General features: G+C 45.9%; 1 protein-coding gene across 1 annotated transcript in view; it reads left to right on the top strand.

Annotated features, from left to right (window-relative positions):
• LOC121293673 (dynein heavy chain 17, axonemal-like) overlaps positions 1-26,538 on the top strand; it is a 729,083-nt gene that overhangs the window by 211,925 nt on the left and 490,620 nt on the right. Inside the window, exon 21 of the mRNA XM_041216840.1 lies at positions 19,170-19,392. Within this exon, the coding sequence (XP_041072774.1) occupies positions 19,170-19,392 (223 nt within the window). The remainder of the gene's footprint in view (positions 1-19,169; positions 19,393-26,538) is intronic.

Genomic DNA, 26,538 nt, shown 5'->3' on the forward strand with positions numbered 1-26,538 from the left:
CCAGCTGGTGGCTATGCTGCTAAGTGTCCTACCACTGTAATAGGCAATGGCAGGAAGATGTTGGGCTCTCCTCCTAACAACTTCCCCTGGCATATTACCAGTTGTTCTGCCTCCCGAGCTGCCACCATAGGCTGGCAAACTTCTTCCCAGGCTGTCCTGCTACACTTTTAGTGAAGTTACGCCAATTCAATGTAATTTTCCAGCCCTTATTGTAACTCAAGAATTAACAACAGTGACATAGGCCTGGATTTTGCGGCCCTGCTGTGGCGGGACCTGCCGTGGGGGATGCGGCAGCCCAGCCAAAAGTCCATTGACTTTCGACAGGACAGGAAGATCCCAGCAGTGAGCGGGGCTGGAACATCCCGCCCATAATCAGTACAATTTTATTAAGTACCTATTCCTAATAATAACTGAAGAAAGCATAGCATAAAAAGGTAATTTGGCCCATTATATCTTTTCAAGAGGCATTTAAAGTCTCCACAACAGTGATCTTTATTCACTGTATTTAATCTTCTGAGGAAAGATTCTTCAAATTCTCACAAGGAAATTCCCCAAAAAACGAATCCTAAATCATATATTGTTGAGCACATAAGAACAGGAGTAGGCTATTCGGATGGTCCGTCATTCAATTTAATCATGGCTGATCGTCTACCTCAATGCCACTTTTCCGCACTATCTCCAAATCCCTTGGTGTCATTGGTCTCCGGAAATCAATCAATTTCTGTCTTGAACATGCTCAATGATTGAGCTTCCACCACCCTCTAGGGTAGAGAATTCCAAAGATTCACCACCCTCTCAGTGAAGAAATTCCTCCTCATCTCAGTCTTAAATGGCCTAGCCCTTATCTTGAGATTATGTCCCCTGGTTTTAGACTCACCAGCCGGGGAAACATCTTATCTACATCTACCCTGTCATGCCCTGTAAGAATTCTGTAAGTTTCAATGAAGCCACCCTTCACTCTTAGAAATTCTAGGGAATACAGACCCAGCCTCTTCAATCTCTCCTCATAAGACAATCTGCCATCCCAGGGATTAATCTGGTGAACATCTGTTGCACTTCTTCTATGGCAAGTATATCCTTACTGAGGTAAGGAGACCAAAACTGTGCACAATACTCTAAGTGAGGTCTCACCAAGCCTCTATAGAACTTCAAGATATTCTTACTCCTGTACTCAAATCCCTTTGTGATGAAAACCAATATGCCATTTGCCTTCCTAATTGCTCGCTGCACCTTCATGCTAACTTTTCGTGACTCATGAACAAGGCACCCAGGTCACTTTGGATACCTACACTTTCCAATCTCTCACCATTTAAGCAATATACTGCCTTTTATTTTTTCTACCAAAGTGAATTGCTTCACACTTATTCAGGTTTCAGACCCTAGTTTCAGAATGAACTATATCGCATTCAAACTTAAGGTGAAATTCTATCATATTATGGTCACTATTTCCCAAAGGCTCCTTTACAGCAAGGTTACAAATGAGCCATTTCTCAATACACAACACTAAATTCAAAATAGCCCTATCCCTAAATGGCTGTTCAACATACTGCTCCAGAAATCCATCTTGTAGACACTCTATCACAGAATCACATCGGCCCATCAAGTCTGCACCGACACATGAGAAACACCTGACCTGTCTACCTAATCCCATTTATCAGCACTTGGCCCATAGCTTTGAATGTTATGACATGCCAAGTGCTCATCCAGGTACTTTTTAAAGGATGTGAGGCAACCTGCCTCCAGTACCCTCCCAGGCCGTGCATTCCAGACCGTCACCACCTTCTGGGTAAAAAGTGTTCCCTCACATTCCCCCTAAACCTCCTGCTCTTCACCTTGAACTTGTGTCCCCTCGTGACTGACCTTACAACTAAGGGGAACAGCTGTTCCCAATCCACCCTGCCCATGTCTCTCATAATCTTGTACACCTCGATCAGGTCGCCCTTCGGTCTTCTCTGCTCCAACGAAAACAACCCAAGTCTATCCAATCTTTCTTCATAACTTAAATGTTTCATCCCAAGCAGCATCCTGGTGAATCTCCTCTGCACCCCCTTCAGTGCAATCACTTCCTTCCTATAATGTGGCAACCAGAACTGCACACAGTACTCCAGCTGTGGCCTCACCAAGGTTCTATACAACTCCAACATGACCTCCCTACTTTTGTAATCTATGCCTCGATTGATAAAGGCACCACCCCACTAAAATGCCCCTCCACCTTCAGAGATCTGTGGACACACACGCCAAGGTCCCTTTCTTTCTCAGAACTTCCTAGTGTCATGCTGTTCATTGAATACTTCTTTGTCAAATTATTCCTTCTAAAGTGTCTTACCCCACACTTTTCAGGGTTAAATTCTATCTGCCACTTATCTGCCCATTTGATCATCCTGTCTATATCTTCCTGTAGCCTAAGACACTCAACCTCACTGTTAACCATCTGGTCAATCTTTGTGTCATCTGCATTCCTCCTCCAGAGCATTAGTGCTGATTTGGTTAACCCAGTCCATTTGTATATTGAAGTCGGCTATTATTACTGTATTACCCATGTTACTTGCATCTCTAATTTTTTTTTTCCACTAGTTTATGGGATGTGGCCATTGCTGGCTCGGCCAGCATTTATTGCCCATCCCTAATTGCCCTTGAGAAGATGGTGAGGACCTGCCTTCTTGAACCACGGCAGTCCATGTGCTGTAGGTATACCCACAGTGCTGTTAGGGAGGGAGTTCCAGGATTTTAACCCAGTGACAGCGAAGGAACAGTGATGTAGTTCCAAGTCAGGATTATGAGTGGCTTGGGGGTATCTTCCCAGTGGTGGGGCTCCCATATGTCTGCTGCCCTTGTCTCTCCAGATGGCAGTGGTTGTTGGTTTGGAAGGTGCTGTCTAAGAAACCTTGGTGAGTTCCTGCAGAAGGTATGCACTGCTGCCACCGTGCATCAGTATGGAGGGAGTGAATGTTTGTGGATGGGGTGCCAGTCAAGTGGGTGCTTTGTTCTGGATGGTGTCAAGCTTGTTGAGTGTTGTTGGTGCTGCACTCATACAGGCAAACAGTGTATTCCATCACACTCCTGACTTGTGCTTTGCAGATGGTGGACAGGCTTTGAGGAGTCAGGAGGTGAGTTAATCACCACAGGATTCCTAGCCTCTGATCTGTTCTTGTAGCCACAGTATTTATATAGCTAGTCTAGTTCAGTTTCTGGTCAATGGTAACCTCCAGGATGTTAATAGTGGGGGATTCAGCAATTGTAATGCCATTGAACATTAAAGGGCAATGGTTTGCTGCCCTGGCACTTGTGTAGTGCGACCGTTAGTTGCCACTTGTCAGCCTGAGCCGGGATATTGTCCAGGCCTTGCTTCATTTGGATGTGGATTGCTTCAGTAACTGAGGAGTCATGAATGGTACTGAACATTGTGCAATCATCAGTAAACATCCCCACTTATGACCTTATGATGAAAGGAAGGTCATTGATGAAGCAGCTAAGAATGGTTGGGCCTAGGACGCTACCCTGAGGAACTCCTGCAGTGATATCCTGGAACTGAGATGATTGACCTGCAACAACCACAGCCATCTTTCTTTGTGCTAGGTTTGGCTCCAACCAGCAGAGAGTTTTCTCCCTGATTCCCATTGACTCCAGTTTTGCTAGGGCTCCTCGATGCCAAATTTGGCTAAATGCTGCCTTGATGTCAAGGGCAGTCACTCTCACCTCACCTCTGGAGTTCTGCTCTTTTGTCCATGTTTGAACCAAGGCTGTATTGAGGTCAGGAGCTGAGTGGTCCTGGCAGAACCCAAACTGAGTGTCAGTGAGCAGGTTATTGCTAAGCAAATGCCACTTGATAACACTGTTGATGACCCCTTCCATCACTTTACCGATGATCGAGAGTAGACTGATGGGGTGGTAATTGCCGGGTTGGATTTATCCTTTTTGTGTAAAAGACATACCTGGGAAGTTTTCCACATTGCCAGGTAGATGACAGTGTTGTAGCTGTGCTGGAAGAGCTTGGATAGGGACGCGGCAAGATCTGGAGCATAAGTCTTCAGCACTATTGCTGGAATATTGTCAGGGCCCATAGCCTTTGCAGTATTCAGTCCTTCAGCCATTTCTTGATATCATGTGGAGTGAATCGAATCGGCTGAAGACTGGCACCTGTGATGCTGGGGACCACTGGAGAAGGCTGAGACGGATCATCCATTCAGCACTTCTGGCTGAAGATTGTTGCAAATGCTTCAGCCTTATCTATTGTACTGATATGCTGGGCTCCCCCATCATTAAGTTTTGGGATATTGTGGAGCCTCCTCCTCCATTGAGTTGTTTAATTATCCACCATTATTCATGATTGGATGTGGCAGGACTGCAGAACTTGGATCTGGACACTTGGCTGTGGAAATGCTTAACTCTTTTTATCACATGCTGCTTATGCTGTTTTGCATGTCAACACGATTGTAGTGGTGCTACCGAGTCATTCTTGGTGATGGACATTGAAGTCCCCCACGCAGAGTACATTCTGCCATCTTGCCACCCTCAGTGCTTCCTCCAAGTGGTGTTCGACATGGAGTACAAATTCATCAGCTGAGGGGTTGGCAGCGGTACATGGTAGTCAGCAGGAGGTTTCCTTGCCCATGTTTGACCTGATGCCATAAGACTTCATGGGGTCTGGAGTCAATGTTGAGCAACCCCCTCCCGACTGTACACCACTGTTTTGCCACCTCTTCTGGGTCTGTCCTGGCAGTGGAACAGGACATACCAAGGGATGGTGATGTGGTGTCTAGGGCATTGTCTGTAAGGTATAATTCTGTAATAATGACTATCAGGCTGTTGCTTGACTAGTCTGAGACATCTCTCCCAATTTTGGCACTAGCCCCCAAATGTTAGTAAAGAGAAGTTTGCAGGGTTGATAGGACTGAGTTTACTATTGTCATTTCCGGGGCCTAGGTCCATGCCAGGTGGTCCATTTGGTTTCATTCCTTTTAGACTTTATAGCTTAAAGTCTATAGTTTAAGTGGCTTGCTAGGCCATTTCAGCAGGCAGTTAAGAGTCAACCACATTGTTGTAGGTCTGGAGTCACAGAAGGCCAGACCAGGTAAGAATGGAAGATTTTCATCCCGAAAGGATATTAGTGAACCAGATGGGCTTTTACGACAATTGACAATGGTTTCATGCCTTTCATTAGATTTTTAATTCCAGATATTTTTTGAATTCAGATTTTACCATCTGCTATGGTGGGATTTGAACCCTGGTCCCCAGAGCATTACCGTAGGTCTGTGGATTACTTGTCCAGTGACAATACCACTATAACATCACCTTCCTGATTTATACCTTGCCCAACATTACCACTACAGTTTGGTGGCCTATAAAGAACTCCGACCAATGTTTGCTCTCCCTTAGCTATACGCAAACTGATTCTACATCTTGATCCTTCAATCTAAGATCCTCTTTTACCAATGTACTGATCTTGTCCCTTATTAAGAGTGCTACTTACCTCCTATTCCTTTTTACCTATCACTCCTAAATGCCAAATATCCTTAGATATTTAATGTTATGGCATGGCTGATGGTAAATGCGAACTGCCCAAATCCCAGAGGGAAAGTTGAAACAGCTGCCAAAACATTGTTTTGCAATTTGTATAGTGGGAGGAGAGGTTCTGAAATCAGGAAATGATGTCCCTGACTATTTGTGATAATTTTATAGTAAACATTTATTAAAAGAATAAAGGAAAAAAACATAATTACACTTAAACACAAGAATGGCTTTGCACAGTAAACAGTACTTTAAAACAGTTCCACAAGATCTTAACGTATCTACCCTCAGAGTTAACCTTCCCCTTTTCTGTTCAAGAACTATCCTTATAAATTTTAAAACCTATTGAATCCCATTAATTTTTATCCCACAGTGCTTTTTATCCTTGTGAAGCTGACAGCAACTGGGTCTTCAGGTCTGGCCTTGTTCACACTGTTTTCTGGGAGTTCTGCCCCAGCTACCCTGCTGTCCTCGGGAGACCTAACCAGCTACACTGCTGTCTTCTGGGAAATCTAACAAGCTACCCCCACCTAAACATCAGTATTTTCTTTAATGCGCTCCCCTTTGATCTCTCTATTGTCTCAACCAGTCTCTTCAGAAATGCTTTCTTCCCAGAATTGATTAAACTCATTTTGTTCCCCTGACTCTTAGACTTATAAAAACAAACTTACCCTATCTTTACCTTACAACCTGCCCTTTTAACTAAAACAACTCAATTAAAAAAGACTGCTGTAATGGCTTTATGTAAAACTCTGATTGAAGTTCCTCTTGGTTCATTAACATGTCAAAACCACTTCTTACAGTTGGTTTTAGACTTGTGCAGTCACTCTGGCTCTTACTCCAATTACCCCAACTGCCTGTTCAATCGCTCGCTTCTCCCATTTCTATGCTCCCCAACACCTGGGATTGGAAGTAATCCTGTGATTACTGCTTTAGAGGTCCTGCTTTTCAATCTCCTTCCTAGTTCCCTGAAATCTGCTTTCAGGATCTCATCCCCCTTCCTGCCTAAGTCATTGGTACCAATGTGGACCACTACTTCTGTCTGTTCACCTTTCCCGCGAAGAATGTCCTGCAGCTGCTTCGTGACATCCTTGACCCTGACAACAGGGAGGCAACATACCATTGTGGAGTCTTGTCTATGGCCACAGAAATGTCTGTCTGTTCCTCTAAATAATCCCCTATCACTACTGCTCTTTCCCTCTCCTTCCTCCCGTCCTGTACAGCTGAGCCGCTTATGGTGCCATGAACTTGGCTCTGACTTCACTCCTCTGAGGAACCAATGCCCTGATCCAGTATCCAAAATGGAAAACCTCAGGTGACTCCTGCGCTACCTGCTTGGTTCTCTTGGACTGTCTGTCAGTCACCCATTCCCTTTCTTCTCCCAGGCTCCTAAGCTGCAGTGTGAGCACCTCTCTGAATGTGCTTTCCACGTAGAGCTCAGCCTCGCGGATGTACCAGTGATTCCAGCCGCCGCTCAATCTCTGAATCCCAGAGCTCAAGGTTCTGGAATTGTTGACACTTCCTGCGCATGGAGTCCATGATTTCCCACATACTATAGGACACGCATTCCTCGCGACCAAGCTGCCCTGCCATGTCTTAACTTTACCTCACTTACATTAACTTTATTTTAATTTGGCTTCCTTATATTAACTTTACTTTACTTGGCCTTAACTTAATAAACCTTACAATCATTGAAAAACCTTACAAGTACTGATAAATCTGACATACTTAACACAATTTACGAGTTGCAATAAACCTTACTTAAAGCGTCTCTTTTCCCCATGCACCAAATTCCCATGTAAACCTAATTTGCTACTCACTCGGCATCAGTTCTCTGTTTAACAAGGTAATCTAACTTACTTGAAGGTTGTTAGTTCTAGATGGTGGTCCTTAAGGTTGTTAAGACTTTGACTCTTAATCTATATATAAATTTGAAAATGACCTATCAAAACTTACCATGTGAACCTAATTTGCTACTCACTCGGTCTCTGTCTCACTCAGGCGTAGTCTTCTGTCTCCTTGTTGACCTGCTGCCATCCTCAAATAACATTCCATGGTTTCAGGAGTTCAGAGCTTTCATATTTCTTAAAGTGTTTAAAAACCCTTAAATTCTTAATTATGTTCCTAAATGGGGTTTATTGTGCATTTTTGCATTAAAAAATTAAATGGAATCAAATTTCAGACACACATTGTCAACATCAGTTATTCCCATATCAGTTATAGCACCATTAAATGCAGAGTAAAATTCCCTCTATTCTTATCTAAACTCAACACTATACTGCACCCGCTGTCAGTGGATCCCGCCAATTGCCTTCTCCCTTGTATACTTATCTTGCTTTCCCTTCTATACTACTTCCTTCACCCACTCCCTGTCATAACAAGTTTCACATTCTCACCATTTTTCAGGTAAAGTTTCTTGTGAATTTCTTATTAGATTTCTTATTGACTGTCTTATATTAATTGCCTCTAGTTATGCTCCTCCCCCAAGAGGAAACATTCTCTCTGTATCCACTGTATCAAAACTTTTAAGTTCACCCCTCAGCCTTTTTTTCAAGAGAAAAGAAACCCAGTCTGCCAATCTTTTCCCGATACGTATTCCTCCATATTTCTGGTATCATCCTTGTAAATCTTTACATCCTCTCCTCTATAATATATCGACTAGAACCACAGCATGGTCTAACCATGGTTTGATACTGTTTTAGTGTAACTTACTTTTTTCAATTCCATGCATCTATAAATAAACCAGTGATTGGCTTGTTTTCTTTAATGGCCTTTCTAACCTGTGGTGCAACTTCTAGTGATTGGTGTGTTTGTACTGTAAGATTCCTTAGACGGAATTTTCTGTGCCCGCTGTCAGTGAGCATAATGGGTGGCGTGCGCGGACAATGTGGCACGATAGGTTTCACGACGGCAGGAAGTCAGGTTGCGACCGTCCGCTCAGCCTGCCTACGGTGGGCTGCCGTTCTCACCAGCAGTCATCAGGGACCTCATCGTAATACGTTAGTGTATCATTAAAAGGCCATCCTACCAGGATTGTCTGTCCGCATTGGTGGGAAAGCACATCGACATGTTTCACAACAGCACACAGGTAACATGCACTTGGTGGCCTTCACTTTGGGGGAACTGGAGGTGAGTGAACAGCATCGATCTGCAGAAGTCGCCTGTTGCGTTGCAAGCTTCAGGGGCACCGGGGGTTCTGGGGTGAAGTGCCACCCTGCCATGGAGGCGACAGTTGTCGGGGTAGGGGAGGGTTGTCCAGGGGCAACTGCTGCCCAGCCTTGGAGGCGACTGTTGTCCAGGGGTGGGGGCTGGGGGTCCAGGGGCAACTGTTGCCCAGCCTTGGAGATGACTGTTGTCGGGGGGTGTGTCTGGGGGCATCTGCTACCCATCCCCAGAGGTGACTGTTGTTGGGGATGGGCTGGGTGATGGGGTTAACTGCTGCCCTGGCATTGGATCCCGCACACAAGAAATTGAGGTGGGAGGCAGATAGGCGAGGGAAGTGACCACGCAGCAGATACACCTGTATAAACTGACTGTTCCTCTGCAACTGAGACAGTTCAAGCGCAGCCACGGTGTTATAATTGGAGTTGGACTCCTAGACAGTCCGACCCCACAAGCAACGCGGAAGAACCAAAGTGCGACCAAGTGCTCTAGACCTTACCGCCGCCCCCTCCCCCAGCACAGACTGCAAGTCCACAACCATTTTACTGGACACAGAGCAGTTGGACTGCTCACGTTGTACAATCTCCTCACCAACACTGGCCATGTAGCAGTCACTGCCCCTTGCAATCTCAGCATCCTGGTTAGGAGCAGTCTCCCCGGTGTCGCAGACTGACAGGGCAGCAACCATGCAGCGCACTCATTTGTGGCCATCCGAAAGGTGGCCAGCACTCTCCGGGAAGCGTTAAGAGGCTGTCACACAGAGCTAGGAAAGGTGCTAAGTCCATCCATGCTAACCACATCTCTCTCTCATGCTGCAGGATGACCACCATCAGGATCATGGAACCTGGTGACCTACTTGTATGCCTGATGGCCTACAGAGAGTGGAGGAGAGTGCAACTGAGGCTCCTGGCTGTGCAAAGGCAGGAGCAGCAACCTCAGGAAGAAGGAGCTGCTGGGGCTCCCGCACGCACTGCTCAGGAGCGACAGCGAGCCGTGGTTGGTCGGCGCCCGGTGATACCCAGGGTCCATAGATGCCCACCTGTCATACCTGCAGATGACCGACAACCAGTGTCACCGACAACTGCGCATGTTTAGGGACCTGGTTGCTCACATCTGCCACTTACTGCAGGACTTGGCGCCAAGGGAACATAGAGGGCATCCACTGCCAGTGGCTGTGAAAGTGACTGCAGCACTCAGTTTCTATCCCAGTGGCTCCTTTCAGGGCTTCACAGATAACCTCTGTGGGATATCACAAGCCGCCCCCCCAGAAATGCATCCATGAGATCACTGATGCCATCTTCTCCATGGCACACAACTTTGTGCATTTCACCCGGGACCATGACAGCCAGGATTCAAGGGCCATTGGATTCTCCAAGATCTTGGGATTCCCACAGGTGCAGGATGCGATTGAATGCACCCATGGCGCTCGCTTTCCATCGCTACACACGGTGGACTACATCAACCGCAAGGGCTTCCACTCACTGTGCAGATGGTACCCGACCATCAGAAATGCATCCTGCAGGTGTATGCATAGTTTCCAGGGGGTGTGCGTGACACCTACATCCTCAGTCGGTCACAGATCCCTGATGTTTTCTAGGCCACGGAAGCTGCAGCGATGGCTCCTCGGGGACAAGCAGAGGCCGTGGCTGATGACACTAGTGCGGCGGCCTCAGACTGCAGCAGAGCGACGGTATAATGAGGCTCATGATGCAACTCGCAACTTGGTGGAACAGACCTGAAGATGAAGTTCCGGTACCTCACTGCATGTTACCGTCATCCTGCAATACAGTCCACTGGGGGTGTCACATATTGTCATCATCTGTTACGATCTTTAGAAGCTGGCGCTGTAACGGGGAGACAAGCTGGCTGAGGAGGAGATGGAGGAGTTGCATGTCTCCTCCGATGAGGAGGACACCAGAAGGATGAGGCTGGGGAGGTCCTTGGAGGTGACGATGATGGGGATGAGGCCCTCACACTGGCTAGATGAGGCAGGTGCGCTCGGGAGGCCTTCATAGCTGCTAGATTTGTGGAGGACAATGGCGACATGCAGTGAGGTGACCCCATAGATCCTCACATCACTCATGGCATGGTTGTCTGATGGATGTTGTACTGCTGGATCCTCACTTGATAGAGCAGCATCAGCCCAGATCGTGGCCAGCCAGCTGGATGGCTCTGTTTTCAAAGTCTCTGAGGATCTTGATTTTGGGCATTCCGCCACTGGTCTGCGACCTCTCTCTCTCATTGTGTGCCAGCCTGTCCTGCATGGATAGAGATGGAGAAAGAATAAGCAAGATGCCTGCCAGGCCAGCTGGTAAGCATGCCTGACCTGTGTGGGTGGTGAATGGTCCCATGGATGGGATGAGGACAATGATGATGTGTGTGAGAGAGTGAATGGTAATGTCCCTTGAACTGGCAGTGTGTGAGGGCCCTATGCATATTTGATGGATTTGAGTGTGTGAGTTGAGAGCAGTGAGAAGAGTGACTTACCCTGGCAGAACGGAGATCATTCATCCTCTTTCGGCATTGGGTGGCTGTCCTCTTCTGAAGGGTATTGGCACTGACAACTGCTGCCACCGCTTCCCAAGCTGGATTAGTTACGTTGCTGCCCATCCTGCGGCCAGAGTGGGGGTGCAGGACATCCCGGTGGACCTCCACGGCATCCAGCAGTTGCTCAAGGGACCTGTCATTGAAGCCAGGGGGGGCTACATCCTTTTCCCTTTGGCCATGTCTTCCATGCAGCAGCAGTGAGCGCTGTGCTTGTGGCTGGACTTTAAATAGGAGCCCGGTGTGATGCGGCAGCGGTGGGTTGATGGCCGGCGGGCGAATGAAAGCCCACCCACCATGGAAATGGCGTGTTTCCCAGGAGTGCATAAATAATGAGGTGGGTTTGGGACGATACAGCGAGAAACCCCGCCATCATGGCCGGCGGGTAAAATGTATTTTTAGCTGCCTGCTACCGCACTTAGTGCAAACCTGGGAAGATTCCGCCCGTTGTTCTACCCAAGTTAGACCATCACCTTCCAAATAATAAGTGACCTCCCTATTCTTCCTACCAAAGTGTACCACCTCACATTTATCTGTGTTGTTCTTCGTTTGCCAATTATTTGCCCATTCTGCAAGTTTATTAGTGTCTTCCTGTAATTTTTGCAGCCCTCCTCTATATTGACTAGTCCCCTACTTTGGTGTCATTCGCAAATTCAGAAATTGTATCTTTGATTCTAAAGTCCAGCGAACAACAGTGGTCCCAGCACCGATCCTTGGAACACCAATATCCAGCTTTTAATACCACTGTCTACTTTCTGTTTTGAAGCCAACAAGCAACCCATTCTGCTACTTTTCATCTGATGAAGCATTCTCTGACTTTATTCATTAGTCTTATTGAAGGCCTTATTGAACCTTACTAAAGATGTTTTGAAAATCCAGATAATTTACAACTACTGCATTACCATTGTCTTCTTTCTCATTACCTCTCCAAAAAATTCAATACTGTTGTCCAAGCAAGATTTCCTGTTTAGAAATCTATGCTGAATGTATTTTTTAAAATTTCTAGATGTTCTTCTATGCTTTAGTAGAGGTTCCATTATTTTTCTCTCCTGTGATGTTAAGCTGCTTGGCCTATAATTCCCTGAACATGTTCTATCCCTCTTCTTAAATATAGATATTACATTAACTATCTGCTAGTCTTCTGTCACCACACCTTTTTCTAACAAGTTTTTAAATATATGTAGTAATGTCTCTGCTATCTCTTACATTATTTTAAAATACATGAATGCAATTCATCTGGACCACGGCTTTATTCTTTTTGGGTTTGATTAGTTTATTTTGTTTTATTTTTATTGCATAAGCAGAGCAACTGCATGTCTGCGACAGATATGTTGGGTAGAACATGTTTCCTTCTCTTTCCTGCCACAAAATTGCTCATTCCAAATCCCTTCTTACTCTTTGGCAATTCCTGTGATCCACCCCGAAGTGCACTAACTTACATGTATTATAGAGTCACTGACCTGGCTGCACAAAGATTCTTACTTTAATATTTCTAATAGATTGAGAATTAGAAGGATCTGCTGTTGCCAGCATCAGCTGAGATATGTAGAAGAAAGGTGATTCTGAACCTGAAGTGCCGGAGAGTTTCAGTAAAGGTTTCTACAGTTGATAGATATTCTTAGCAGCAGCAATGGCATTCCATACAAGTATACAATTTAATATTATTGTCATGAAAATGAGAACCACCACAGGATTAAGCAGAAGAGAGTTAGCCAGACTTTCAGATGCATGTAGCCAACCAGATATGGAATCTTCATATTACATGAAGGCCTTGCAGATGACACATGTTAAAGAATAGTGCTCCAAAAAAGCATTTGGGCAGCTCTGTCACCTGTTGCATGTTGGTCTGCACTCCACTTATAGCTACAGAGAGAGCAGTATGAGCTGAGGGTGACCACTACACTCAACTTTTATGACACTAGGTAATTTTTGGCAATGTCTAACTCTAGCCACGCTGCAGAATGGATATGTGGTTATGAATTTTACAGAAGAATCAGAGTCTACTCAGTAGTAGTCCAGCTCTCTTTTGTGTGCAAAGCTGGTGTTATGACCACAGCCAGTGTTAACTGCTGCACAAACCAAATCCCAGAAGGAAATTTGGCCTACGGGCTATACCCTTTCTTTGTGTATTCTGAATTTGAGAAGAAGGCGTACCGATCTCAGCAGTAAGAGGTCCAATAACACTTTTTTGGGATCTATAAAGATTAAAAGTATAAGTTTTATTATCAAGAATAAAAGAAAACTTAAGACCACAAGATTACAGTTACATAATTCAGAATAGTCTTACAAAACATCCCCCCAAAAACTCTCTACTTGGTCAGACCCACAAGTAAACACCTCCTGACAAATACTTTCTTATAGATGTTTAACTATAAAATCCAGTAATATTACACAAGACAAACTGCTGTAGCTTCAATAAAGTATTAGCACATGACCTCAACTCTTTTCCATTCTGCAGTGTAATCCACTTCAGAATAAAATTGCTTGTGCAGCCCAAGACTTTTCTGACTTGACTGGATGGCTGATTCAAACAGCATCCTCTCCCAGCCCAGAGCTCCAGTTATAGCTCAATAACTCAAACAGCTCCAGGTATCTCCCCCTTAAGGTCTCCACAGTAACTCTAAAATACCCCTTTCCCTTTCATCTCCAGTTCCATTGTTCTCACACCTCTTTGAAACTCAATCCATCCAAAATATAAAATCCTTTATGTCTCTACTTTGTCTTTGCTTTTAGGCCAATAAAATATAATACCCCCACTACTATTTACCTGTGGAACTCCTGCAAAATGCAAACATGTTTCCTGTTGCCTCTGACTCCATTTTGATTTTCAAACAAACTCATGTCTTATTCCTTACTACATTTAGCTATACAAACAGAACTATTACTATAGTGTACATGCATTAACCATGAAAGTATACACACAAGTCTTTTGTAAAAGTAGAGTTCACTCCAGTCCATTCTCCATTTTCTAATATCCGAGTTCTTTTAAACTTTAAACTCTTCACAACACATCTGCAATTAAATGTTCTCATCCAGCCGCATATATCATTTGTCAATTGAATGGTTACAATAATAAACTCCACTGAAACAGTCTTGCGTTTCTGTCCCAAAACTTTTCCAGAAACCTCAAAGGGTTGTAGTCAGTATATATAACTGTTTCTGAAGAGTTGTTTGCAACATACACTTCAAAATGCTGCAAAGTTAACACCAAATTTAAAGTCTTTTTCTCTATTGTTGAATATTTCTTCTGGTGTACATTCAACTTCCATGAGAAATATCCTACCGGTTTCTCAATTCCTAGTTCATCTTCTTGTAGCAATATGGCACCAATACCAACATCACTGGCATCAATGGCCAGCTGACACTGCTTTGTATAACCAGGTGCTGATAGAACAGGTGTAGTTGTTAGTACAGCTTTCAAGCTGTCAAATGCATTCTGACACTCATGTGTCCATTGGAATTTTCTGTTCTTTTTTAACAATGAGTCAGGCGAGCAACTACACTGCTGAAGTTCGGCACAAATTTCTGATAAAATTTACTCATGCCTTGAAATCTCAAAACTTTCCATTTCACTGTAGACACTGGGATTTCCACAATAGTTTTACATTTCTTCAAGTCTGGATCCTCCTGCTGTAATTCCACTAACTTCACTGAACTAAACACCTCAGCCTCATCCTCTTTAATCTTCTCTTGAGTAATCTTTTCAAAGATTGATCCAGCCAACTGAATTTCAGCATCCTCTTCCTGTCTTTTAGATTCCTCCTCTTCCTGTTTAAACTTCTGCCTTTGTGATCTCATTACCACACAATCTGGAAACAATCCAGGATGCTCCTTCTGTAGCACCTCTGTTGATTGTGTCTCAACAGCTGCTCTACTATAGTAGATATCATCCATAACTGTGATCCAGCTACATCATTCCCTAGGATAAATTGAACCCCTGCAGTGGGAAATTTCTCTACTACCTCAACAATCACCTCTCCTGTTTTCAAATCACTGTTTTTAAATTTACCTTGCACAGTGAAATGGGTTTGTCTTAGCCATGGATTCCCTTAATTAATATTTTGTCCTGCAATAACCCTTCTGGTCAACAAATAGCACCATCCCATAACATTAAGGATTGGCTAGTCCCAGTATCCCTTAAAATTTTGACATCCTTTCCTGCTCTTCCCTGTACACATGGATATATTTTCCCTTCACATATAAAATCTTTAAACATCTCTGCAACCTGCCCTTCAGAACTCCCTTTGGTAAGTTGAGAACATATTCCCACTTCTCTAGGTTGCACTGATTCTTCCTGCTCTGCCTGCACACAAACCACTGGTTTATCTTGCCTCTGCATCTCAGACCCCATAGTGCTCTTGCTTCCAGAACTTTTCTGAGTTCCGACCTCCGCAGCCGGTTTCCCATTTAACTTCTAACAACTTGTTCTCATGTTTCCAGCCTCATTACAATGGTAACATATCTGTTTCCTCCCTTCAACTCTATTTTTCACCTTTCCATCTTTCATTTGTGTATCTGTACTCATATCCCTTTGCTCTATTTAAACTCATAGAGCAGAATCTTACGTGCCCTTGCAAGTGATGGGGGTGGGGAGAGGGGGCATGAAATACCCTCCATGACCTTTCCACTGTTGTTTTCTTCTATCCTTCAAACACAAATTCACCAATCACTCAAGCAGGACTGGTAATTTATATTGTGAGTTCTTTATTCAAAGATTACAATAGTATATGCAAACTGCTGGAGACCTCTTACTAGTATGTCATGCTTGGTCAACTACTGTGTCATGTGCCAGATGACTCCATATCCTGACTGATATATACAGATTGTTGGCATAACCACTTAAAGACATATTACAGCACCTACTGCCCTCCTGCCTACCCCTACTTGTCTCCAAATTTATGGGCAGGGAATGGTGGGAAGGCCTTCGGCTGCCCACCCTCTCCCCAGTTAAGGCCCCTCAGTGAGGCTCCACACCCCTCCCCCTCAACAGGCCCCCCCTTCCATCCCCACTGCGAGACCTCTATCTTGATTCCGGGACTTAAAATCAGGAGACTGCTTGCAACCCAGCAGTGGACACCACTGCCAGTTGCATTCCTGGGACTACAGAGCAGCCAGCCAATCAGATTGGCTGACAGCTCTCCGAGGTGAAACTTTCTCCCAAATGTGAGGCGGATATCATGTCCCCATCCAATTATCCCTCCTTGGATGGTTCAATGGCTGCAGGGCAGTCAGCATCAGCAGGGTGCATTCTCCCCTTCCTCTTCAGCCAGAAAATTCTACCCTTATTTTCCAAGGAGCATGTGGCCTTCTGATTCTTTCTACCAAAATGAGTCACATCACAATTATGTATATTAAAATTATTTTTCCAATTACATCTCATTCTAAGTTTATTAATATCCAATTACATTTTGTTGCAGTCCTCCTCGGTGTTAATTATACCCCACAATCACCTGTAAGTTTTGAAATTTTACACCCAATTCCGCAATCCAAATTATTTATGTAAATTGTGGACAACTTTGGTCCCAGTATTGAAACAGAAATTTCTGGAAAAACTCAGTCGGGGGCAGCATCTGTGGAGAGAGAAACAGAGTCTGCAAGCTAGCTGCTGAGTTTTTCCAGTACTTTCTGTTTTTATTTCAGTTCTCCAGCTTCCACAGTATTTTGCTTTTATTTTGGTCCCAGTATCGATCCTTGTGGAAAACCACTTCCCAATCTTTGCCTGTTTTTTACTACCTTTTTCTCCTACTTCTTCTTTTCTATTTTTGTGGTAGCTTGCTCTCCATTCTGCTCCTTATCCCTGACTCCACATACTTTGATATTTATCATGGGCCTACTGTGAGGTATCTTACCAAAAGCCTGTTGAAAGTCCAAATATGTCACACCTCCACATTACCTTTACCTGATCACTCTATTACTTCTTGAAAGAATTCAATAAGGCTGGCCAAGCATGACCCTTTTGAAATCTGTGCTGACTATATATGTGGCTTCTATTACATCTTTGAGCAAACATTACAGGTTGAATTTTACGTGCCCCCACCAGACAGGTTTCCTGTGGGAAGGGGGCGGTGGGGTCATGTAAAATAGGTCAGGTATCTGCTCCTGCACCTTCCCACCCACCCCCGAGCTCGCCTCCATAATACGGAGATGGGGGGGTGTTGTGGGCAGGTGCTGAGATCAGCAGCCAGCTGCCATATTTAAATGAATAACCAAGGATCAATTAGGCTTGTTATCAAAGCAATTGACCCTGATAATAAACTACCCATGCGATTAAATGTTTGGGCAGCCCGATCTTTTTCACTTACATATTTAAAGGGCAGTAAGGAAGCGGGGTCGCTATTCAGGGGTTGCTCTTTGCCGATCATGGGCCAGCTCCCCCTAAGTTCGATCCCATCCTTCCTTCCTACCTGCTCCGTTCCTTAAACCCAACCCCTGCCCCCCGCCCTGCCCCTCTCCCTAGCCTACCCTAACCCTCCCAGCCTGGACTTACTTGCTTCAGGGCTCCCTGGGCCGTATTAGTTGTGTTCTTCTGCAGTTCTGACAGCGGCTACTGACGTCCTCCTGATGCTGCTGGGACTGATGGAGCTGCTGGCCAATCTTATTGGCCGGCAGCTCTGGAGGACAGGACCTTCCCCCCAGAGAAGAATGTAAGTTCCATTTGGTCCTCGTTAATCCGCCTCACAGCGCTTTATGGCTGCAGGTCATGCTCTGCGCCAATTTTGTTTCTGGGGAGGTGGGGGTGGTGCATCTGTCCCCCTGTATTATTCTGCCCTACATTATCTTTCCGATGTTAAGCTAAATGGTCCATAGTTCCCTGGACTTGTTTAAGTTTGCAATAAAGCACTTCTAACAACCAATTGATATTGATATCCATGATACCTAATATTGCAGAAAGACTGCAGTCAAATTAATAACTCCAAACTTTATTGCATTTTAATTGCTTGTGCAAATTATATTCAATAGAATTATAACCCATGTATTAGTCCATTGTATCTTTCTTAAATGTCCTTTTTACTAAAGCATTGCTGCTACACTGCACTCCCTCATTAGCTTCAGCAAGTGAGGTGGATGTCTACTGATACCGAGATAAGATTGAGCAGGTGAGGCCTATGCTCATTGGAGTTTAGAGGAATGAGAGGTAATCTGATTGAAACATATAAGATTCTAATGGGCCTTGACAGGGTGAATACTGGGTAGATATTTCTCTTCAAGGAAGAATCTAGAACTCAGGGGCATAGTTTGGATTAAGGGGTCACACATTTAAGACAGAGATGAAAAGGAGTTTCTTCTTAGTGAATCTTTGAAATCTTTTGCCCCACACAGCTGTGGAGGCTAGTTATTAGATATATTCAAGGCTGAGGTAGATTCTTGAACTATAGGAGAGTTAAGAGTAATAGGGAACAAGCAAAAAAGTGGAGTTGAGGCCAAGATCCGATCAGCCACGACCTTATTGAATTCCAGAGCAGGCTCATGGGACAAATGACTCACTGTTCTTGCTCCTATTTCTTATGTTCTTATGAGAATCTCCTTTCCATTCCTCTGATTGTGGCATCCTCATAATGCCATGTACAATTGAGCCTTTCTGAACCCCGCCCTCCCTTTCATTAGTGATCCTTCCATTGACAGGTTCACAGTGTCCCATACCCTTTCTGATGCACCACCCTGGAAGTAGGATGCTAATGCCCAGGCTCAGTTAAAGAACCACGGTGTAGCCCACTGGAGCTTTCAGTAAGTTCCTGATGGTTGAAAATTCCAGCATTAACGTCAAAATACAGCAATTCCTAAACACAAATGGCTGACAATGTTCTTTTTTAAAACTTTTGCATTGCCATTGAACAAATTTCTGGCCCAATCGCTTTCCCTGGAAACATGCTACTATTTGTAATTTTATGTTATCTACAGTGAGCACAGTTCCAATAACAAAACTAATTTGAAGCACTATATATTTGCTTTTCTAGTTTGAGCACTTTGGAGGCTTTTATCAATGAGACAAATGCTGAACTAACAAAAACTGTAAAAGAAGGGGATTTGAAGGCCCTTATACAAGTTATGGGATATCTGAAAAAAGTAAAAGAGAGACAAGTGACCACAGATCATATGTTTGAACCATTGAAGCAAACCATTGAACTACTAAAGACCTATGATGTAGAGATGCCAGAAGAAGTTCACACACAATTACACGTAAGAAATAACTCTTCATTGATATACAGACTTTCTGTCATTGGTTCAAAAATGAATTCCATGACAAGTGCAACAGTTTCATTATCTACTAATAAGTTAAATAAAAACTCCTGATAGCCTTTGATAGTTTCAACTGCAAGAGTTCACTTGGAATATATAAAATATCATTTTATATATCACTGAAATTTACTGATGTTAAGGATTGTTATACTATTTTACTGCTATTAAAAGCCTTTTATTTGTGATTTTATTATGTTCTGTGAAGACAGAGGAACAGATATATTGTGGCCTGGAGAATTTAACATAGGATATAGGACAGAATTTTCCAGTTCCGCCAGCAGCTGGGTCATGACGGGTGGGAGTGGAAAATTCAGAGTGAGGCCAAAGGTCGAATTTCTGCTGGCGGGAAAACAAGTCGGAATTTTCCCCTCAGCACTTTCATGGTGGCCATATGCTGGGTTGATTTTCCTCCTGTTCCATGTCGAGAACCCCATTTGCATGTATTAACATATCATGAATACTTATTAAAATGCAACTTGCTGGAATCACATTCTCCCTCCCAATTATGTGCCACACCAGCGGGAAATTAGACTGGTCTGATTCACGACCGGATATAAGCAGCGTGCACCTGCCCACCTTTACTTCACTCATGACTTCAAGGTGCGTGCAACATTATAAGCTTACCTGCAAACAGTGCTGCTGCTGTCTCTCACTGCTCTGAATTGCAGTGCTGCTAAAGCTGCCCTCAATCTAGACTAGTGGTGATTGTGGGCTGGACTGCTCACACAGGGTGATGCAGGGCGCAGGCAGGGCTGGTTGCACTGGGTGCTGCAAGCCGCAGGCAGGTTTGCTTGCACTAGATGCTGTTGGGCATAGGCAGGGCTGCACTCTATCTGAAGAGACTGGCATGAGGGTGGGGGAATAGGCAGAGGTTGAAGGGAACAGGAGTGGTGGGGAGATGGCAGACAGAGGGATGACTGGGGGTGGGGGAGTTGGAACCTGGCGTGGAAGGGCTGCACATAGACTCGGGAAGGGGTTAGTATGGCATGAGAGGGAGGGGGTGCATGCAGCCCAAGACTGTAGGAAGGTGGGGATAGTATTGGACAAGAGGGAAGGGCTGAATGCTGACTCATGACTGGATGGGTGGTTAGGGTTGCACAAGAGGGAAGGGATACACGGGGACTCATGACTGCGACATGGGTTGGAGGTGGTGAGTCCTGAAGGAAATATGGGGATGAATAGTCCTGGGACTGAGGCCAAATAGTTGTGGTGATAGATTAAAGGCAGTCCTGGGGCTTTGTGGACCACATTGTCAGGGTGAGAGTTTAAAGGCGGTTGTGGGGCTTTATGGGCCATGCTTCGGGACTATGCATGGTATGCATGTCGTGGTCCTGGTCCAGGGAGGGGCAAGGCCTGTCTGCTCGCTAGGGGTCGTGCACAGCATAGTGTACAGAGCGTGATCAGTGCCTCACACACAGTGGTCTTGGAGGTGGAATTCTGACTTGGATCATGGAATTCCACCTTTTCAACTCTTCTTCCGACCTCTGCCCGGGGTGCCACCACTGAGCCTTGTGTCAGCCCAGACCCAGCTGATATCCGTATTTGCCACTTGAGCCGTTTTCACTGTTATGATGGCTGTGCTGATAACGGTTACTGGCTGCTGGCTCCTCTTGCAGTTGCTGCAGGCTATCAGTGAGGCCAAAGTGGCTGCTAGCTGCCCAACCACCGCTTTGAGTATAACTTCAATGCGCAATACCGAGTGCATGGCAATGGTAGCATCTTCTTCTGGACACACAAGAGTAGTAAGTGTTCAGCAGCGAGCTTCAGGGTGAAGTTGCTTCCCCTAGGGCAAGGGAGTGAGGCACTTGTCAATCAATGCATAGCTGCTTGCTGCAGATCATTACTGTCCCTTTCCCCTCACAGCACGCTGACGCGACCTATACATGAACAACCCATCAGTTTTTATATAAAATGGAACCGGCCTGTCACTTGAAAGTGCCTATAAACACTCCATCAAGATACCAGGAAAGGCTCCAGACTGCACTGTAGGGAAGACTGGGAGACTTCTGCTACTGGGTACTTGCAGTGAAATCTTAAAACTGAAAAATGAGTTTGATAATAGCAGGTAGTGGAAGTTGTGGTGCCCACCGAGCACAGAAGGCCTTGATGATGCCAGTGGACACTGCGTGCCTCCTCTCCAGGGACACCCAGTCATGAATGTAGCCACGGGAGAGGGGTAGACAGTCAGGTGGGCTGACCCTCTCGATTGCGTGCTGTCTGGACCTGTTAATAGCCAATTTGACCAGGCCCAGGAGCAGGTTCACGAGGAGTTCCTCCTGAGAATATGTAACTCTTTTGAGTCAAACAATTAAACTAAATTAACAAAATCAGGGACAAAGTAAAAAGCAACCCCTTAAAGGGAAACTGCAAAAATAAAGACAAAATTTAAAGGAAACTTACCAACATTAAATCAAAATGTGATCAAAAGGGTCCAGAAAGCACTGCAGTCCCCATGGTGCCTGCTGAGCACGGAAAGCCTCGATGGTGCTGGCAGACACCGCATGCTCCCTCTCCAGGGACACCCGGCTGCGAACATAGCCGTGGAAGATAAGCAGACTGTCAGGTCGGATGACCCCCCTCGATTGCCCGCTGCCTGGACCTGTTAATGGCCAACTTGGCCAGGTCTAGGAGCAGGTTCATGAGGAGGTCCTGCTCAGAATATGTAACTCTTTTGACTCAAAACAATTAAACTAACAACAAAATCAGGGACAAAGTAAAAGCAGCCCTTAAAGGGAAACTGCAAAAACAAAAGACAAAATGCAAAGGCAAGTTACCAACATTAAATCAAAATATGATTAAAAGGGCCTATAAAGCACCCAGTACCTGCAGTGCCCACCGAGCACAGAAGGTCTCGATGGTGCCAGCGGACACCTCGTGCTCCCTCTTCAGGGACACCCAGCTGCAAACAGAGCCGCAGAAGAGAGTCAGACAGTCGGGTTGGACAACTCACTCGGTCACCTGCTGCCTGGACCTGGTAATGGCCAACCTGGCCAGGCCCAGGAGCAGGTTTATTAGGAGCTCCTCCTCAGAATATGTATTGCACAGCCTGGGCACAGATGTTAACCACTCGTAAGTAATGTTCACTATTGTAAATAAACTCAACAATGTCTCCCTGCCTATGGCTCCTTGTTCTGATGAGAAGTGTTTGTGTCACTCAGATTTGAAATCTTTCTGTACAAGATAAAGGCAGGTCTCTTCCCTGTGCTTTGTGCAGCCTTCAGACCAAGTGATGGTCCAGCCTCACACTCCCTGGAGACATTACCGATGCCAGCGCCTTGTTGGTGCTTGGCATTGCTGCCAGAATGTCGTGGGCAGGCGTCACCAAGTTCTGTCATTCTCTCTGTGGGCTCTCAGCACATTTAAGGTAGGGCTGACCCTCATCTCTTCAGCATCTGTGACCAGTGACGCTGGTACCTGAAGGGGCCAGGTGCTGAAGATGGACAAAGGATCAAGCGCTTTTAAAATTTCATGGTGATATGACCCTGATCACAGAGTGCAAGCGAGCTGCCCTCAGCCAGACAGAAGTCAGACATTCTCAGAGGCTATGTGAAGATCTATGGTGTCTCCTCACTGCATGTCGTCATCATCCTCCACAAATCTAGCAGCTATGAGAGTCTCCCGAGCACACCTGCCTCGTTTGGCCAGTGCAAGGTTTTCCTCGCCATAATCGTCGCCTTCAAGAACATCCTCACCTTCATCACCATCAACATTCTCCTCATTGGAGGAGACTCCCAGCTACTGCATCTCCTCCCTAGCCAGCTCCTCTGCCCATTGCAGTGTCAGGTTGTAAGTGTCGCAGCAGGTGACAATGACGCGTGCCACCCTCTGTTGACTATGTTGCAGAGCTCTACCAGGCCGGTCCAGGCACCGGAACCTCATTTTCAGCATCCTGATGGTTTGCTCCATCAAGTAGCATGAGCCTCGTTATACCTTCACTCTGCTGCACTCTGAGGCCGCGGCATGGGTGTCACCAGCCACATCCTCTGCGGGTAAACCTTTTCCCCTAGGAGTTGACTCTGCAGCCTCTGTCAATCTTGGAAGACTTCAGGGATCCATGACCGCCTGAGAATGTAGGAGTTGTGGACACTCCCTGGAAGACATGCGCAGACCTGCAGGATGAGTTTGTGGTGGTTGCACACCAGCTGCATATTCAGCGAATGAAAGCCCTTGTGGCTGACATAATTGATTCCTTGTTGCGATGGAGATCTGAGCACTACGTGAGTGCAGTCGATTGCACCCAGCACCTGTGGGAAACATGAGATCTAGGCAAATCCAATCGCTCTTGCATCCTGACTGTCCTGGTCCCTGACGAAATGCACAAAGCCATGTACCCTTGCGCAGATGGCATCCGTGACCTCATTAATGCATTTATGGGTGGAGGCTTGTGATATCCCACAGAGGTCACCTGTGGAGCCCTGAAAGGAGCCACTGGCATAAAAACTTGAGCACTGCAGTCACTTTCATGGCCACTGGCAGTGGATGCCCTCCACGTCCCCATAGCACCAAATCCTGCAGTAGCTGGCAAATGTGACTGACCAGTTCCCTAGACATGCACAGTCTTCGTTGACACTGGTTCTCGGTCACCTGCAGGAATGAAAGGCAGTGTCTATAGAACCTGGGTCTAGCTAGACACCGACCAACAACCGCTCACTGTGGTTCTTCAGAGACAGGTGCAGGAACCCAAGCCGCCCCTTCTTCCTGAGGGTGCTGCTCCTCCCTCTATGCAACCAGGTGCCTCCATCACTCTCTTCCCTGTCGTCTTCATTCTCTGTATGCCACAAGGCATACAGCTAGTTCACCAGGCTCCACGCTCCTGATGTACTCCTCCTGCATAATGAAAGAGAGGGACGCATGGTTAGCTTGGGTATACAAGAATCTCTCTTGGTTAAGTCTGAAGGCTCCTAAATGCATCCTGGAGAGTGCTGGCCACCACTTGGATGGCCAGATTTTAGTGCCCTGCATAGCTGCCTGAAACCCCAACCGCCTCCGCCCGACTCCACCTGAACAATTGGCAGCAGCTTTGCCCATTGGACTGCATGCTGTGCTCTCAGCTCAGGTGCAGGCATTCTCCTAACCTGCACTGCAAGGCTGCACTGTTTGCTTGCACCATGGGGTATGCTGGTCGAACTCGGATGTTGATATTGCAAGGGGCTGTGAGCGCCTCCACCAGTGACTGCTCCATGGCCAGCTTTAGCAAGGAGGTTGTACAACATGCCCAGTCAACTAAGTGTTCTGCAGTCCACTAAAACGCTCATTAGTTTTCAGTCTGTGCCCGAGGGGGGAAAATCTCTGGAGCACTTGGTGGGACTTGCATGCCCCTGTGTTGCTTGAGTTGGCAGATAAGCTAGAGGCTCGACTCCATGCATGTCAATGTGGCTGCATCTGAATTGTCTCAGCTTCAGAGGAATGGTCAATTTATACAAATTTTCCCCAATGCTTGGCCACTTCCCTCATCCCCCTACCCCGCACATGCTTGTGCAACACCTTCAACTGCAGGGCAGGCCTTGGCCCCTTCCACCAATGTGCTTCAACTTCAGGGCAGCCTTTGCCCCCACGCCCAAGTTGCCTCAACTGCAGGGCAGCCCTTGCCCCCCCACCGTACCCCGACACGCCTCAACATTGAATTCCAACAGACAACCCAGGCAAGCGCTGCACAAAGTTACTGTGCACTCACCTCTGAGTTCCTCTCAAAGTGCAGCCCGCCAAGTGCACACCTTATGTATGCTGTTGTGAAACACATCAGTGTGGGCAGACAATCCAGTGGGTGGGGGATGATTCCGGCGGGCTGGCCTTATAATGATATGCAGATGTATTATAATGAAGTTCCTGATGTCCGATGGCAAGATACACAGCTGTGGACGATTGCAAACTAGTTTCACGATGTTGTGAAACCAATTTTTGGCCTTCTCACCATATTGTCCGCTCATGCCATTGTGCATACTCAACGCCAGCAGACATGGAAAATTCCACCCTTCCTCCTCCCCATTAACCTCCATTGAAGATTGGCAGTCTAGGCCCTCTCCTTCATGCAACTCCAGCCAACTTTGTATTGTCATGTTGTGCAGTGCACAACAGGTAACAATAATAAAAGACATAAAAATAAAAACAAAAAAACTGCGGATGCTGGAAATCCAAAACAAAAACAGAATTACCTGGAAAAACTCAGCAGGTCTGGCAGCATCGGTGGAGAAGAAAAGAGTTGACGTTTCGAGTCCTCATGACCCTTCGACAGAACTTGAGTTCGAGTCCAAGAAAGAGTTTAAGGTGTGTGGGGGGGGGGGGGCGGAGAGAGAGAGAGAGAGAGAAGTGGAGGGGGGCTGGTGTGGTTGTAGGGACAAACAAGCAGTGATAGAAGCAGATCATCAAAAGCTGTCAACAACAATAGAACAAAAGAACACATAGGTGTTAAAGTTGGTGATATTATCTAAACGAATGTGCTAATTAAGAATGGATGGTAGGACACTCAAGGTATAGCTCTAGTGGGGGTGGGGAGAGCATAAAAGATTTTAAGATATTTAAAAATAATGGAAATAGGTGGGAAAAGAAAAATCTATATAATTTATTGGAAAAAAAAGGAAGGGGCAAACAGAAAGGGGGTGGGGATGGGGGAGGGAGCTCACGACCTAAAGTTGTTGAATTCAATATTCAGTCCGGAAGGCTGTAAAGTGCCTAGTCGGAAGATGAGGTGTTGTTCCTGCAGTTTGCATTGGGCTTCACTGGAACAATGCAGCAAGCCAAGGACAGACATGTGGGCAAGAGAGCAGGGTGGAGTGTTAAAATGGCAAGCGACAGGGAGGTTTGGGTCATTCTTGCGGACAGACCGCAGGTGTTCTGCAAAGCGGTCGCCCAGTTTACGTTTGGTCTCTCCAATGTAGAGGAGACCACATTAGGAGCAACGAATGCAGTAGACTAAGTTGGGGGAAATGCAAGTGAAATGCTGCTTCACTTGAAAGGAATGTTTGGGCCCTTGGACGGTGAGGAGAGAGGAAGTGAAGGGGCAGGTGTTGCATCTTTTGCGTGGGCATGGGGTGGTGCCATAGGAGGGGGTTGAGGAGTAGGGGGTGATGGAGGAGTGGACCAGGGTGT

This window comes from Carcharodon carcharias, chromosome 22, assembly GCF_017639515.1.
Source record: "Carcharodon carcharias isolate sCarCar2 chromosome 22, sCarCar2.pri, whole genome shotgun sequence".
NCBI lineage: Eukaryota > Metazoa > Chordata > Chondrichthyes > Lamniformes > Lamnidae > Carcharodon > Carcharodon carcharias.